Source organism: Eriocheir sinensis, chromosome 15 (assembly GCF_024679095.1).
Source record: "Eriocheir sinensis breed Jianghai 21 chromosome 15, ASM2467909v1, whole genome shotgun sequence".
Classification (NCBI taxonomy): Eukaryota; Metazoa; Arthropoda; class Malacostraca; order Decapoda; family Varunidae; genus Eriocheir; species Eriocheir sinensis.
The window spans coordinates 2664534-2681421 of NC_066523.1; the positions used below are offsets into that span (position 1 = coordinate 2664534).

At 43.9% G+C, this 16888-nt stretch overlaps 1 protein-coding gene and 1 long non-coding RNA gene across 7 annotated transcripts in view; one reads left to right on the plus strand and one right to left on the minus strand.

Annotated features, from left to right (window-relative positions):
* Nucleotides 1–16888, minus strand: part of LOC126998771 (protein tramtrack, alpha isoform-like) — a 159567-nt gene that overhangs the window by 81056 nt on the left and 61623 nt on the right. For 2 of the 6 annotated variants that reach the window (XM_050860798.1, XM_050860799.1), the window contains exon 2: nt 3005–3200. In XM_050860798.1, coding sequence (XP_050716755.1) covers nt 3005–3181 — 177 coding nt within the window. In that variant the 5' untranslated portion in view covers nt 3182–3200. Of the gene's footprint in view, nt 1–3004; nt 3201–15556; nt 16879–16888 lie in introns of those variants that run through there. The other 4 variants (XM_050860796.1, XM_050860801.1, XM_050860800.1 and 1 more) reach the window with 4 other exon arrangements.
* LOC126998772 (uncharacterized) overlaps nt 1–16888 on the plus strand; it is a 132962-nt gene that overhangs the window by 7271 nt on the left and 108803 nt on the right. The window lies entirely within an intron of this gene.

Sequence of the window (16888 nt, forward strand, 5' to 3'; positions counted from 1 at the left end):
CCCGCGGGGCTCCCTACTGTTAACGTTATGACGGTGTTCACAGCACTTAGCAGGCGGCTTAGCGAGTGTTCCTGTTGGCCCAGCGATGAATGGCGGGGAGACAACCGAGGCAGCCACGCCGCTTTCTCTTTGCTGTATTTTACTTTGTTAGCGCCCCTCCTCCTCACCTGGCCTCCCCTCCCTCACCCCACCGCACGATAGCCCCCCTCCCACTCTCTCCCCCTAACCTCCCCCACTCCGTCCCTCCTACGCTCTCCCCTTGCTTCGTCCCTCCCCTTCATCAAAGAGCATAGCCGCCCCGTGACCCTCCTGCTCCCCCCACCTTCTGCTCTCCAAGTGCCTTCTTAGACTCCTCCTTCACCGCACTTTCTCCTCCTCTTACACCTGCTGGCTATCTTCCTCCTACCTACTCCTCCTTACTACTCTCCTCCCTCCTACTCTTCCTCACTCCCTCACTATCTTCCTCTTCCTCCTCTCTACTCTCTCTGTTCCTTCTTTCTCTTCCTACCTCTCCTAATCTTGCCATACATCTTAAACCGTTTCCATAGCTTTTCAAACCCTTATCTTTCCCGTGTGTACCTTTCACGCCCCCCATCCATTTCCTCTCCCCTTTCTTCTCCTCCCTCCACACCCATTCCAGGCCAGCCCATTAACCTCTTGTGCCACCTCCCCCTTCCTCCCCTTCCTCTCCCTCTGCGCCATTGTCATTTCCTCCCATTATTTCTCCCATATTCCTCCCCTCATTAGCTTTCTCCCATACACTCTCTCCCCTTCTCTCCCTTTTCCCCTTTGACTCCCTGCCTGGCCCCTCTTTGCCCCACTTCCTCCCTTCCCCTTTCTTCCTCTCTCTCTCCCTTTTTCCTGTATCTCGTTTTCGTTATAATTGACTTTCTCTCTTTGTTTTTCTCTCTCTCTCTCTCTCTCTCTCTCTCTCTCTCTCTCTCTCTCTCTCTCTCTCTCTCTCTCTCTCTCTCTCTCTCTCTCTCTCTCTCTCTCTCTCTCTCTCTCTCTCTCTCTCCTTTGTTTTGTGGTTTATATATTTAGTTTTTCTGTTTTTGCCAGATCTGACTTTCACTTCCTCTTTTTTATGTTTCATGGAAGACTTATTTATTTATTTTTCCGCTTTTCGTCTCAAACTGCCATTAATTTTTTTTTTTGCAGTTTATTTATTTTTTGTTCTCTCTAACTTTCTTTTTCCTTGCAGTATCTCATTTTGGTCATCTCTACTTCTGTATATTTTTTCTTTCTGGATTTACTGCTTTGATTCGCCTTTCATTGCTAATATCATAAAGTTCTCGTTTCATTTTACGTATTTCTTTCTATTTACTTCTTCATTAGCTTCGAAATATTTGCTTTTAGTTTTTATTTCTAACTGTGGTCGAGCGTAATTCTGTCTCCTCTCCTTTTTAATTTCCCTTCCTTATCATCGTCCATCATGTTATCAGTAATACGAACCATTTATTATTCTTTCTCTGTGGCGTTTTTTGCCTATTTGATTTTTCGCTTGATTCATATATATACTTTCCTTTACATTTATTAATTCGTATCACACTTTTTCTATCCTACTTTTGTCTCGTTTCCTTTTTTACTCTGTTCCGTCTCTTTTTCTTTTTTATTCTTTTTATTTATTCCTCTTTCTATTTCTCTATTTCTCTTTTGCTCTTTTTCTCTTCTCTCCAGCATCTCGTCGTCAGCCACACACACAAACACATAATCGATTCCACACGCGTTTGTTCGCTAAATGAATAACACACACGTACCTTAATTTCCTGACCTCTAACCCATCGCGCACGTGACCTCTGACCTCTCGCCGGTAACCCCTTGGCCCTTCTCCTCCCTTTTAGCCCTTGACTCTTGACCCTTAGATGACCTCTGACCCTTCGCTTCCCTGCCCCACCCTCTCTCATTCTCTTTCGCTCTCGCTCTCTCCTGTCCTCGGTATCCTATGACCTTTACCTGCATCAATTCGCCTTTCTCTACGCGTTCAGCACCTGTTCATTCTTCCCTCCCTGCACACCTGTCTATATCTCTCTTTCCCTTTTGTGTCTGTCTTTATCTCTGTCTATCTATGGGTGCATGTTCTTATTGTTACTTTTACATTAGTTTCCCCTTACCTGGTTGTCTTGTCTCACCTGGATGGCTTTTATTTCACTCACACCTGTTGTCCTGTTTTCGTTTTCCCTTTCTTCTACTTTTACCTGTTCCTTTTTTTATCTTTTTTTCATCCGTCATTCATTTTTGGATCTATACTTTTTAGCTCTATACTCTCCCTCTTTCTCTCTCCCTCTCTCTCTTCCTGTCGCAATTATTTCATCATGCACCTCGCTCTTCCCTTTCCCTAACTCTCCATTATTCATTCTTTTCTGTTCAACGTTGATTCTCGTCACTCTCTTGTTCTCCCTCTCTCTCACACCTTTTCATCTTCCACCTGTTCTCTCCCATTCCTTCCCCTTCCTCAGATCTTTCCTTCTTCCCTCCTTCTTCCCCTGCTCCGCTCCCTCATACCTTTCGTCCCCTTGCCCCTTCTTCATACCTTCTCTTACTCATCTTCTTTCCCGTTTCCTCATACCTCATACTGTTCCTCCTTACTCTTCTAGTCACCTTACCTATCCCACCCTTCCCCACACACCTTCCCTATTCCCTTCCCTCACCTAATGTGCTTTCCCTTCCCTTTTCCCCTTCCTCAATACCCTTCCTCCTTTTTGCCCGTCTTTTCCCTTCCCAAATCACTCCTTTCCTTTCCCTCATGCCTCATACCCTTTCTCCTTCCTTTCCTTGTCTCCTTACCTATTCCTCTCCTTCACCATATCTTCCCTTAATCTTCTTTCCCTTCCTCTCTTACATTATACCCTTTCTCCTTCCTCTCATCCTACTCCTACCATGCCCCACACCTACCCTTGATTTTCTTTCTTTTCCCCTCTTAACCCACACCCTTTCTCCCTTCTCGTCCCCTCCCTTACTTCTCCCCTCTCCTCCCGCACACCTGCCCGGTCACCTGTCTCACCTGGAAGTAGGGGCTGCAGGCGGATAGGACAACCTTGTGTGCCTTGAGCGTCATCCCTTCGACGGCCAGCGTGACGTCGACGAAGGACTCACTCTGGAGGAGCTGCTCGAACACCGATATGATGTTGGACTGGTGGTTGTTCCAGCGGAGGCAGAACTGTTGCGGTGACATGGCCATTCTGACGCCCGGCGACACCCTGAGGAGGAGAGGAGAAGGACACGTTAAAAATACAGAGGAATACAGCCATAACGTGGAGGCATGACATAAGGAAATACAAAATACAGTGGAATACAGCCATAACGTGGAGGCATGACATCAGGAAATACAAAATACAGAGGAATACAGCCATAACGTGGAGGCATGACATCAGGATATACAAAATACAGAGGAATACAGCCATAACGTGGAGGCATGACATAAGGAAATACAAAATACAGTGGAATACAGCCATAACGTGGAGGCATGACATCAGGAAATACAAAATACAGAGGAATACAGCCATAACGTGGAGGCATGATATCAGGATATACAAAATACAGAGGAATACAGCCATAACGTGGAGGCATGACATCAGGAAATACAAAAGAGAGCAGAGGAAAGGCGAATAACGTTAAACAGTTGTGATGTGGACGGGGAGGAGGGAAGAGAAAAATGGAGGGGGAAGAAAGAAGAATGGCCACTGTGACATTACGGCGGGAAGGGGAAGGGAAGAGGAAGGGTGGTGGGAGAGAGGAAGGAGTGATGACAGAGGACACGTTGCGGAGAAAAGAAGAAAGAGGCGATAAAAAGAGAAAAAGAAAAGGCAAATAACATTAAAGAGTTGGATTTGTGGCCATCATGACGCTTAGCGAGTAGAAGAGAGGGAGTGGATGAGGGGGTTAGATGAGGTGGACGAGGGGGTGAGAGGAGGAGGAGGAGGAGGAGGAGGAGGAGGAGGAGGAGGATTAGTAAAGGAGGCTCACGGAAGAGGAGGATTTAGAGAAGAGGGTCAGAGTAGAAATGAAAGGAGGAGATGAGAGGGAAGGGTGAGAGAGGAGAATGAGGATACCCATTGCTATTATTATTATTATTATTATTATTATTATTATTACTATTATTATTATTATTATCACTCACTATTAGAGAGCCACGGACAGTGTTGTTTATATTGTGGGTTCTTCATAATGAGCTTATTGTATTAGCGCCAAGGCTCAGCTGCTAACGCCTTTTGTTCGTGATATTAGTGCTCGATTTGCTCTTGTTGATCGTGATGAAAAACAGTAGAAAACGAGGGACTTATTTTATTTTATATTAGAGGAAGTAGCTTAAGGGCTAAATAACTAAAGCAAACAAAAAGCACACAAAAAATATCGGTAATGTTGCTCCTGCGAAAAAAATATATATACAGTTTAAGTGACCAAGAGAGAGAGAGAGAGAGAGAGAGAGAGAGAGAGAGAGAGAGAGAGAGAGAGAGAGAGAGAGAGAGAGAGAGAGAGAGAGAGAGAGAGAGAGAGAGAGAGAGAGATTAATCTCGGTTAGAGCAACAGAACACGTAAGACTTTGAGGCATTTACGGAAAAGAAGAAAAAGCTCAGCAGATCTTCATAGTTTACAAATAAGGGAAAGGAAAAAGAAAAAAAAACACTTCCTGAAATTTATATATTGGCAAAATTAGTTCTGGTCTATATGAATGCTTAAAAATATCAGAGTGAGAGGAAAAGAAAGACGAAGCAAAATTTGATGGAGAGCGTGTAAGTTATTCTGAGCCGCCCGCTGTTCATTACCTCAGTCAGTCAGTCAGTCAGCCAGTCAGCCAGTCAGTCAGTCAGTCAGCTGACGTGTAAAAGATAAATAAATACAGAAAAATATAACGTTTGATTTGGAACGGTTTCTGATAATGCACACACGAATTACCCCCCCTCCCCCTCGCCGTTACTCCCTCTCCCCAATCCCCCCCTTCACACACACACACACACACACACACACACACACACACACACACACACACACACACACACTCTCGTTACTTCATCACGGGGAACCACCTGCCTTCGTGTTTGTCTTGCTAAGTGTGCGTGGAGGGGTGGGGGAAGGAGGGGAAGCGCAGGATGGAGGGGAAGGATAGGGGGAGGGGGCTGCGGCGGCCTCATCCCGATCAATATTTTATGCTCAGAACGCTATACGCCGACCAGCCAAGCCAAGCCAAGCCCTCGCTCGAACAACCCACTAACCGAACTTATCACCCGACAGAGCAAGCAACTGAATAACCAAGGAACTAACACACCAAGAGACTAACCAAGAACCCGATCAATCAGTGAATAAGTTAAGTAATCAAGTAAAGAAGTATATTGATGGCTGTATAATGTAGGGTTGGTGGGAGGTTGGGCAAGGCAGGTTGATGGGGAGGTTATAAAGGGGTGGATGATTCTTTAGTATGGGAGAAGAGTATATGAGGTTGAGGGGATTAGGTGAGAGGGTTGAATGGGGTGAGATGGGCTGGAGATGGGAATGGAATGGGGAGTTGAAAGTATTAGGGAATCGAGGGAAGTTGGCGCAGGAAGTTGAGGGTGACAGAGAAGTTTCGGGTATGGAAGATGGGTTAGGTAGAAGAATAGAACCGAGAAGAAAGGCGAGGGAGTCTTGAAGAGGATCGTGGGAGGGGGAAAAGAAAGTGGAAAGGGGAATAAGTAGTTGAGGAGGATATATGTTACACTAGAGAGGATTATAGGATCGAAATAACTATAGAAAAGGTGTTGATAAGAGTTAGTGGAGTTGAGAGTTCGTGGAGTTGGTGGAAAGGCTTGGTTTGGGGATATGAAGGGAAAGGGAGGCGGGGTCGGTGGAGGCGTTGCGTTGGGCGTGTCCGTAGCAAGGCGATCGATACCTGGCCATACCTGAGGCGGCTCGGGCTGACGTGTGCTTAATGAGGGACGACAAACAGATCACCTGATTGACCCGTAGTTACTTACACCTGGGCGACACCTTGATCACTCACCTGGGCTTGATCACGTACTAGACTGATATTATTGTTTTATTTTATTTATTATTTGTGAGTGTGTTTATACCTGTTTAACGTATGATTTAGCAGGATTTGGGTCAAGTTTGGAGTGTTACGTATTTTAGCGCATGTCATATAACGTGTGTGTGTGTGTGTGTGTGTGTGTGTGTGTGTGTGTGTGTGTGTGTGTGTGTGTATGTTTCGTTAATACTGTAGTATCCTCGTGTCCTATTAGCTGGTGTTATTGTCACGAAAGGAAGGAAGCACAACGTTATTTTTTTCTTTCATTCTTCTTTTTTCTTATTCTTTCTTAGTGCTTTTGAATCTTGTCACTCCCTATCGCCTGGACTTTCAAGGCTTCAGAGATATATTACCATTATTTGTGTATTTTTTTTTTATATATATACATTTTCAAAGTTTCATCTCTTGCACTTGGGTTTTTTTTTCATCCTCTTCCTCGTAGTTCGGATTTCACATGCATTGCACACATAAAAAATGTATCCTAGTCGTGCAGTTAAAAAGAAAAAGTAGTAGCAGTATATTTTTTCTAATCCGTGCTTTGTAGTTGGCTGAAGGTAAAAAGAAAACAAAAAAAGAAAAGTTTGCCAACGCTTTGTGGCTCCGAGGCGCGCAAAGGATGGACAAAGCAGTGGCTGTGTGTCGCTCGCCGATGCTGAATGGCGAGAAGCATCGTATTCCCGCCCCTCATTTTGCCCAGCGTTTCAGACCTTTGAGGGAAGAGTGATTGTGTGTGTGTGTGTGTGTGTGGAGGGGAGGGGGGGAGTGGGTGCTTGTGTGTGTGGGGGGGGAGGGCTGGGAAGGGAGGTGATTGTTTTTTTTTTTTCAGGTGATAAAAAATAATTACTAACATAATTTTCCGTATCGCAGTTCATTTACAACGCAGGAAGTCGCCTTTTTTTGTCACTCTTCTTTATTTTCATGCAACTAAAAAAGAGAAAAGAGGAATCATTCACCATTTTTTAATCGTGTGTAGCAGTAAAATCATAACACAGAAATCATGTCGTCGGAAGCCACTTTTTAACTGTATTTCCACGGTCTTTGTATCCGTTTATTTTCACTCCTGGCTGCCTCCTCTGCTGCTGTGGAGAATAACTAAATAGAAAAAAAAAACCATTCACCAGAAACAACAAAACATCACGTCGTCGGTGCCTCGAGACTCACACACACACGTCAGAAGCGCAGCGAGAGAGATCATATTTATCGCTATTATTTTTTCTTTGTTTCTCGCGACTGAGTGAAGTGTGGAGGATCAGCCGCGTTCGTACCAGTGTAAAAAAGAGTGTCAATGAAGGTCCAGCAGCCGGGTGATGAGCAGGGCGAGTGGAAGGGAAAATAAAACAGCAAAAAAGAAAGACTGGAGCGCTGGAGTGTTGTGGTCCGCGTGTAACAAAACAAAAAGACTATTTTTTTTAAGCGTAAAGCGTAAAAGCGAAGTTAAGAGAGAGGACGAAGAGAGAGAACAACAAGGTGGATGGGGAAGGGAAGGGAAGGATGAGGATGAGGAGGAGTAGGAAAAAGAAGGAAGACGAGAAGGAGAAGAGAAAGGAACAGGATAATGGAAAAGAAGGAAAGAAAAAAGGAAAATAAGAAGAAAATAGAGAAGGAAAATAAGGAGGCGTACAGAATTAAGGAAAAGGAAGAAGAAGAGAACAAATACGTATATAAGAAAAGGAAAAAGGAAACCAGAAAATAACGAGGAAGAGGAAAATCAATAACGAGGAAAACGGAGAGGACGAAGTTGTTCACGAAAGGGAAAAGGAAACAAAACTGAAAATATAAAGTTGAGGAAAACAGAAAACATGAATGAGATGGACCAAGGGAAAGCAAGAGGAAAAGGACGAGGAGGAGGCTGCAGCGAGGAAGGGCGAGGACGGGGATCAGTGCTGGCGGTGGTCATCTCGATAATTGGTCTCGACAGGTGGTTCTCGCGTTGAGCCAGGCCGGGAAAGGAAGGGGAGAGGGGTGACTGGGGGGAGGAGGAGCAGGTGGCGGGGAGGTGGAGGGAAGGGGGTGACTAACTGATACTGCCACTCCTTCCTCTCCCCTCTCCCAGCCTCTCTCTCTCCCTGTCTCCTTACCTCCCTCCCTCCCTTCCCTCCTCTCCTTTTAATTAACCCAGACATTTCCTATTACATTTGTCTTTTTTTTTTTTTGCTTTTTTTCGCATTTTTTGGTCCCTTTTCTCTCTTGTTTGTGGTCATTTTTGTCTATTCTTTTTTTTAGTTTTTTATTGTTATTATTTATTTGTGTTTTTATTTATGTTGATCCGTATTTGTGGCTGAGTGTTTTAAATGTTGCTTTTTTGTGCTTTATTTATGTTTTATTTATTCTTTCTTCCTCGTGAGCGTTCAGTAAATATTTATGAATGATTCTTTTTCGTGTAATATTTTTGTGTGTTAATATTTTCTCTTTAGTATTTATTTATTTATTTATTCCAGTGATATTTCCCTTTTTTCTATATCAGTGTCACATATTTGAACAGTTTTTCCATCTTTCGTTTTTGCCTCTATAACATTCTTTCATTCAAGTTGTTTTTTGCCTCTTCTCTTCAGGGGTAACTATTTTTAGGTCTTTGTTTTTCTCCTACACCAACAGAGGAAAGAAAAAAGCGTATCTGCGTAGGGGGAAATAGTTGTGAATGAGCGCACTTATTTTGGAGGACGGTGTGAAAGGAGGACGAAGGTAGGGGAATGAAGTAGTGGAGAAGGGAAGGAGGTAGACTGAATAGAGGAGAGTGCTAATGGAAGGACAGGGATTGAGAGGAGAGGGAGAGGGAGAGAGAGAGAGTTACGATGGAGGAGTGTTAGTGAGTATTGAGAACGGTTATATTGGCTAGCAGTATTAGTAGTGGAGAGACAGAGCGACGGATACAGACAGAGAGAGGAGACATATAGTAGAAGGGAGAGCGAGATAGTCAATGGTAGACGAATGAAAAGGGGAAGAATATTGAAAGAAAACCAGAGAACATACGAACGAGGGATGAGATTGATGATATAGATGGAGTAGAGAATTGAAGAGCAAGGGGAAAGAGGATTTAATAGAATAATGGAGGAGTGACATAGGACGAAGGTCAATCAAGGAAGGGAAGAAGGCAGGACGGAAGGAAGGGCCGATGAGGGGGCTGGGAGATGAAGGGAAAATGAAGGGCGGAGGGATTAGCTGGAACAATAGTGAAGGGAAATTCCAGGAAGGGATGAAAGAGGAAGGGAGAGACGGGTGAACAAGTGAAGGACAAGAAAGAGAGGCCGTTAGTGAAAGGAGAAAGATGTTGAGATATTGATAGACAGAGATAGACAAAGAAAAATAAAAAAAGAAAAATAGAGAAGGTGGAGCGAAATAGAAGAATCATTGTCAGAGGCCCAGGAAAGAGAAACGAAGGAAAAGCGAGGCAGAAACGAAGGAAAAAAGGTGAAACGAAGAAGGAACAAAGTCGAAGGAGATGTAGGGATGAAAAAAAAAAACTGAAAGCGAAGAAGATTGGAACGAAGGAATATCGAGTGAGTGGATGAAGAAGAAGAAACCGAAGAAATGGCAGAGGAGGGAGAGAAAGAGAGAGGTAGAGAACGGAGGGAGGGGAGGAGAGAAGAGCAGCCAGCCAGCCAGCCCGCCAACTCTCGCAAGCCCGCACGAGAGAACGAACCCAGACTCCGGAGAAAAAAAAGAAAAAAAAAAACAATGTACTCTGCCTTCCTCCCCCACGAGACGCAGCACTGGGGTCCCACGCACGACTTTTGATATTTTAAAGGACTGGATGCAAGTTTTCCTCGTGCTTCGGGAAGGGAATGCCGTCAAAGGGAAGGAGGGAAAAAGCTCGGCTCGTGATGCTTCCTTAAGGATCGGAGAGAAAATTATGCGGGATGGGAAGAGAAAAAAAGCTGACAGAGGAAAAAAGTTAAGTTTGGTGAATCGGGGAGAAAATTTATGCAGGATTGAAAGAGGAAATATAAGGTTAGTGGCATATGAATGAGGTTTAGTTGAGTCATCGTATAGAAAGAGGTGAATAGTAGACAGATGTTAAGATTTAAAGCTGAAATTCGTTACTGAAAACATCCATTTGCGTTTTCTTATTGATGTTGAAAGGTGAATGTCGTTAAGGAAAGTAGATCGCTTCATATATCGGGCAAAATTTAACACGAAAAAAGAGCATTAAAAAAAAAAAAGACATTCCTAATACTTCTCAAATTAACTTATCAAAATATCAACCCTAAAAAAAAGAAAATACTAACAAGAATAGGTTACAGGAAAATACAGATGTACCCACGAAAGAAAGAAAAATGGAATCAAAAGAAAAAGCCAAAAAAATATACCCATGCCACAAAGACCCGCATATTTTCTTTACTTATCTAAGAAAACCTACAAGGAAGAGAGAATATACGTACAAAGGCACACACACACACACACACACACACACACACACACACTGACGCAGGAACCCGAATTACCGAGGACACAGAGACAGCTGACGGAGGCATATTTTAAGAAGGCTTGGTAAGAAGGCGGGTCCGGTTAGGGGCTACCATTACGAGGGTTGGGAAGGGAGCGGGGAAGGGGGACGGAGGAAGGAAAGGGGGGAATGGGGAACGGGAGGAGGAAGGGAAAAATGTGATGGGAATGTGGAATGGATGGATGAAGGAAGGAAGGAAGGAAGGAAGGAAGGTCAAATAAGTGATGTAGGAAGATTAAAGGGAGGTGGAGGAAAGAAAGGAGAATAAAAGTTAGGAAAAGGGACTGGAAGAAGAAAGGGAACTGAGATGGGAATATGGAAAGGATGGAGGAAGGAAGGAAAGGAGAAGAAAGGATACAGAAAGCTAGGGTGAAGGAAAGAGACAAGCAAATAAGAAGGAAGAAATAGGGGAGATGGAAGGAGGTAGGAAGGACGAAACGAGGAAAGAGTGGAATGGAAATGTGGAAAAGATGAAAGGGTGAAGAAAGGATGTAGAGAACTAGGATGAAAGAACGTGGAGGGAAGCAAAGAGAAAGAGGGAAGGGTTAGAAAGAATGGAAGGAGGGGAAGAATAGTTGAGGGAGGGGAGATGAAAGGAAGAAAAGGGAGTTGATTTGAGAAGGGGAAAGGAAGTATGGAGGCGTGTAATTAGAAGTTGTAATGCTTTAGTAGACTCCTTGTAATTTTGGGAGAGAGGGAGAGGGAAAGGGTAAGGGAAAGGGAAAGTGAAAAAAAGAAAGAAAGAAAGAAAGAGAAAGAGAAAGAGAGAGTAATGATGATGGTAATTAAAACAAATGTGATAGTAATGATAGTACTAATAACAACAACAACAACAACAATAATAATAATAATAATAATAATAATAATAATAATAATAATAATAATAATAAGGAAATATTATTGGTACATTTTTTCCAACATCACGTGTTCTAAGCCTTCAAAACTTTATACCATTCTCTTCGACATTTCCTTTGTACTTTCTTTATACATGGATCGTGTGTCACTAAATCATTTCTAAGTGTGTGACCTTTTAAACTTCGATCTTCCTTTACTTCCTATTCGAATCGAAGTTTATATATAGTGTGTGACCTTTAAACTTCGATCTTCTTTTACTTCCTATTCGAATCAAAGTTTATATATTTTCTTTGTTATTATTTCGCATTTCTTTGATCATTGCAACACTCAAATGTAAAATGTTACCGAGAAAAAAGTTCTTTCATATATACACAAACCCCTTGCACACTTAATCGTTCTCATGTATATTCAACAAACGTAACTTAAGCCTCTTATTCTTATGCAGAGGAATTATTCATGTTTTAACCTTTTTTTTCGTATTTTCTGTTCCTTGTTTTCCTCTGGTCTGTGTCCATTTTCGTCTGTTCCCTTTATTTTCCTTATTCGGTTATTATTTTTCGTCTTAGTTGGCATTTCCTTCTAAACATCGATTGGTATATTTATTCCTGAATGTTTGAATGTTGCTTTTTCATGCGTTTTTTATAGCACTAAAATCATTTATACTCACCCTCCTTTATTATGTCGCCGAGGAGAGCAATTCATCACTATAATAATACATCACTTTACATGCCGTGTGTCTCGCGTGCCAGTGTGTAATCCTCCCTGTAACGCGATCCAATTCTCTTTGAAATCGAATCGGAACCCTCGTGTGTCATGGCGGGTCCGGGGTCTTAATTTAACACCTGCTCTCACCTTTCCCTTCCTTGTGATCCACGCGTCAATATCCCAACTCCCAACCCCTCCGCCCCGCTCCTCTCTCCCTCCTTCCTTCTCTTTCAAGTATTGACTTTCTATTATTTTTCTCTCCTCTCTCCCCCACCCTCACACTCTCTCCCCCTCTCCAGCTCTTTCTCCCTCTCTCACCCTCTTTCTCTTTCTCTCCCACCCTTCCTACATAGTTATCTTGTGTCAATTCTCCTCCTTCACCTTTTGTCTCTCCCTCTTCTCTCTTCTTCTCCCTCTCTCTCTCATCTCATCTCTCTCTTTCCCCTCCTCCTCCTCCTCTCCCCTTTCAGTAACCTTATCGAACAAAATCCAAATCCCATATTTTCTTCCACTCCTCCTTTCCCCTTTTCCTCCCTTCCCCTTCCCCCTCCAATCCTCTTTAGATCCTTCTTTGCAAACCCCTTCCTCTCTCTCCCCCTCTTCTTCTTCTTCCTTCTCCTCTTTCTTCCGGGTGTCCAATGGAGGAAGGGAGAAGGGAGTGATAGGAAAATGAAGTAGGAGAGAATGTCGAGAAAGGGGAGAGAGAAAAAAGAGGATTGAGATGCGGAAGAATGTGAGATGAAGGAGAGAGGGAAAGAAACGGGTAGGAGGAAGGGAGGGGAGTGGGAGGGAAGAGGAAAGGGGAAGAGGGAGAGAGGGAGAGAAGAAAAGGAGAGAGAGAGGGAGAGTACAGTATATTAAAATTTTACCCTCTCATTCTCCCTCATTCTCTCTCTCTCTCTCTCTCTCTCTCTCTCTCTCTCTCTCTCTCTCTCTCTCTCTCTCTCTCTCTCTCTCTCTCTCTCTCTCTCTCGGCTAGATCTTGTTAATTTTATCCTCTTACCTGTGCGCCGCCTTCCCCTTACCCTCCCTCCTCCTCTTCCTCCTCCCCCTCTCCCCTCCCTTCCCCTCTTCTTTCCCCTCTTTTCCCCTCCTCTAATCGGTCATCTGCCTCGTCCATCCTATTACCTGCTATGACTTTTTCTGCTTCCTCTCTCTCTCTCTCTCTCTCTCTCTCTCTCTCTCTCTCTCTCTCTCTCTCTCTCTCTCTCTCTCTCTCTCTCATTTTAGACTTTTTTTTCCTTTTTTCTTCTTTATTTCTACTCTTTACTGCCTTAAACGTTTCTATCAATGTCTTTTTTCTTATTTTTTCCTTTCTTTCTCCCATTCCCATTCTCCTTCCCCTTCTTTTTCCTTCTTCCTTCCTCTTCCTCGTTTTCCTTCTACTCCTTCTCCTCCTCCATCTCCTCCTCCTCCTCCTCCTCCATCTTCTATTTCTCTTCCTCCTCCTATTCAGTACCATTCGTTCTTGTTTTAACCTACGATATGAAACTTCTCCACGTACTCTCATTCCTCCTCCTCCTCCTCCTCCTCCTCTAACGTAATACCCTCGGGAGCCATGATAGCATCTGGTCACGTTTCCTCCAAACTACTGAGGAGTGTTGGATCACCAGAAGGTTAATTATGATAGAGAGAGAGAGAGAGAGAGAGAGAGAGAGAGAGAGAGAGAGAGAGAGAGAGAGAGAGTCGATATCAATTCTTTATTTTTATTTTTATTTGCCCTTTTTTTAGTTCCTGTTAATTTGCAGTTAAAAGATTACATGGAATCATTATATGCGGCAGGAGGAGGAGGAGGAGGAGGAGGAGGAGGAGGAGGAGGAGGAGGAGGAGAAGGAGAAGAAGGAGGAGGAGGACGAGGAATAGGAGGCGGTGATGATGATGATGATGATGATGATGGTTGCAAGATGTGAAAAAATGTGGTAGAAATAAAATAAAAGACTAAGAAGAAGAAGAAGTAGTTGTGGTGGTAGAAGAAGAAGAAGAAGAAGAAGAAGAAGAAGAAGAAGAAGGCGAAGAACAGCAACAACAAGAACAACAATGAATAGAACAAACACTAGAAAAGAAGATGAACAAGAGCTCGTCCTCATACACAAAGTCACACGAGTCTGCCATGAAAGCGGATCCATTTTCTTAGGCGACGCTTCCTTTCACGCACGTTTTCTAAGGTGGCGCTGCTGCCTTTCCCGCCGCGCTTCCCCCTCCTCCTCCTCCTCCTCCTTCCCCTCCTCCTCCTCTTCCCCCTCGTCCTCCTCGTTGTATACCTGCTGACTCCTGCGTTCACCTGAGTAATCACCTGGTGGCTAAATAGTTCCACCTTCCCCCCATACCCTCCACCTCCAACCTTCTTCCCCCTCCCCTCCGTCCTTCCTTCCGTCCGTCCTGCGCATAATTTGACGCATTCACGCATAATTTTGACAGTTTCACGCACGTACGCTCGCGGAGACAAAGAGCGGCGAGGCGACGTTCTGAAGGTGTTCCTGGTATTGCTACGCTTCTCTCTTTTTTTATTTGGTTTATTATCCTTGTTACGCATATACGCACGGTCGCCGGGTTGGACTGGTGCGTCTCAGGGTTGTGTAATGTCTCGTTGTGGGCCACGCTCGACTTTCCTGACCAGGTGACTCGGTTCTCTTGAGGCGCATCGAGCGAACCTACACACGCACGCACGCTTGTTTAGGCTTATGTTTCGTTTGCGTTTTTTCTCTTTCTTTTTTTACTGTTTGTTGTCTTTTAGGGTAAGAAGTTTTTTTGGGGGGGTTCTTAAGGTTATTTTAGGTTTATATTTTGTGCTGTCAGTTTTTTTTTATGTACACACACACACACACACACACACACACACACACACACACACACACACGTGCAGAGCCAGAGTAAATCACAGCCTTCAGAAAATACGTGAATACATGTCATGCGTTTTATGACACGGCCCAGGACACTGCCGACGTCTCTTCCCGACACGCACGCACGCACATACACGGACACACCCACACCCACACCCACACACACACACACATACACACACATACACACACATACACATGTACACGCCGGCGCACGCACGGACGGCCTTACGCCTTCATTCACACGGCGAACACGCACAAAACTTTCGACTTGTGGTTGAATGTTACGCTGTTTGATTTGCGTTCTTATGTTTGTTATTCTTTATTTTATTCTTTCTGAGTGCTTGAAGATAATTACTGATACTATTATTATCATTATTATTATTATTATTATTATTATTATTATTATTATTATTATTATTATTATTATTATTATTATTATAATTACAACTACTACTATTACTGCTACTACTACTACAACTACTACGACTACTACTACTATACTACTACTACTACTACTACTACTACTACTACCCCACTTCTTCTCACTCCCCCCCCCCCCCCTCGTCACACAACAGCGTTTTCCTCTTTAATTTCCACGTAACAGACTTTCCTTCATATATTACCTCTCATACATCCTCCATTCACACACACACACACACACACACACACACACAGACACACACAGACACACACACCTATAATACTTACATGTGTGGGATCAAGAAGGGGAACATGGAGGAGGAGGCAGGTCAGGGGAGGATGGAGGAGGGAGGAGGCCGGAGCATCCTTGAACGAGTCTTGGTTTCTTTTTTTTTTTTCTCAATCACTCGATCACCAACACGACCACGGCCACGACAATAAGAACGACAGCGACGATAGCCACGACCCGCGACCCTCACACATCACCACTGACTCTAAATCTCACTAGCGTAACACTTTTATAATAACACGACTTCGGGCCATTAAGTTCTCTCGTACTCGATTCTTGGTGTGACTTTTATGAATTGAAATGAATGACTTAAATGATGGTGGGTCGATTTTCTTGCTTTTCTTGCTATGATCACTTATTTTTATTTTTTACGGGTGATTGACACACAAACACACACGAACGTAAAAAAGATATTGATAAAAAATGCTAGACGAGGTATAAAAGACTTGATTTTCTAATAGTTTTTTTTTCTAGTGTGTTTTATCACATTACCTGGAGCAAATATGGGGGTTAAGTAGCATGTAATTTGACATTAAACTTCAATCTATATTTTCCACGAGGGGATCAATTATCAGGCAAACGCTTTATTCGTTTCCTCGACGGTTATGTAGTGTGCTGTTTTTTTTTCTCCTCTTTATCTCAGCTCGCCAAGTCCTGCCCTTTACTGATAACTGTCCACCACTTTACAGGTCCGCTTATCACCACCGCTCTTTACTCGCCACCTGTTACCTCTCTAAGTCTTAATTCACGTCTTCTCACTCTTAATTTCCTTCTCTCAGGCGTTCTATGTATTCAGTGAGGGGTCTCCTTCATCTAGATTTAAATATATCTTGGTTTAAAGTTCTCTCAGCGTAGAGTTGCTTTCCTATTTTTTAAAGTTCCCGCCGCTACACCAGATGCCCAACTCGACTAGACTACCCTGGCGGCGTCTTGCGTGGGGGACGTGGCGGTGTTTTTGTCGTTGATGGTGGTGTTGATGGTGTTGTGGCAGCGTGGGTGGTGTTGTTGTGGTGGTGTGGAGGATGGTGGCGGCTGCAGCATTGGTTTGGTGGGGCGGGGAGCACTCGTAGCGGTGGTGACAACACTGGGCAGAGCCATGATGGGACGACGACACACGGCACACATGCACACACACATACACACACCAGTGGACCCGACCGACCGACCGACCAACCGACCGACCGACCCGTACCCGTCACCCGGCCAAGGTGGACTGATCGGCTCTCACACACACACTCGCCGTTTTAGCTCTCGCCGCACCCGCCGATCAATTTTAGAGCCGCGGGAAAGTCTACGGTAACGACAAGCCGCGTTTAACTAAGTCCGCACCA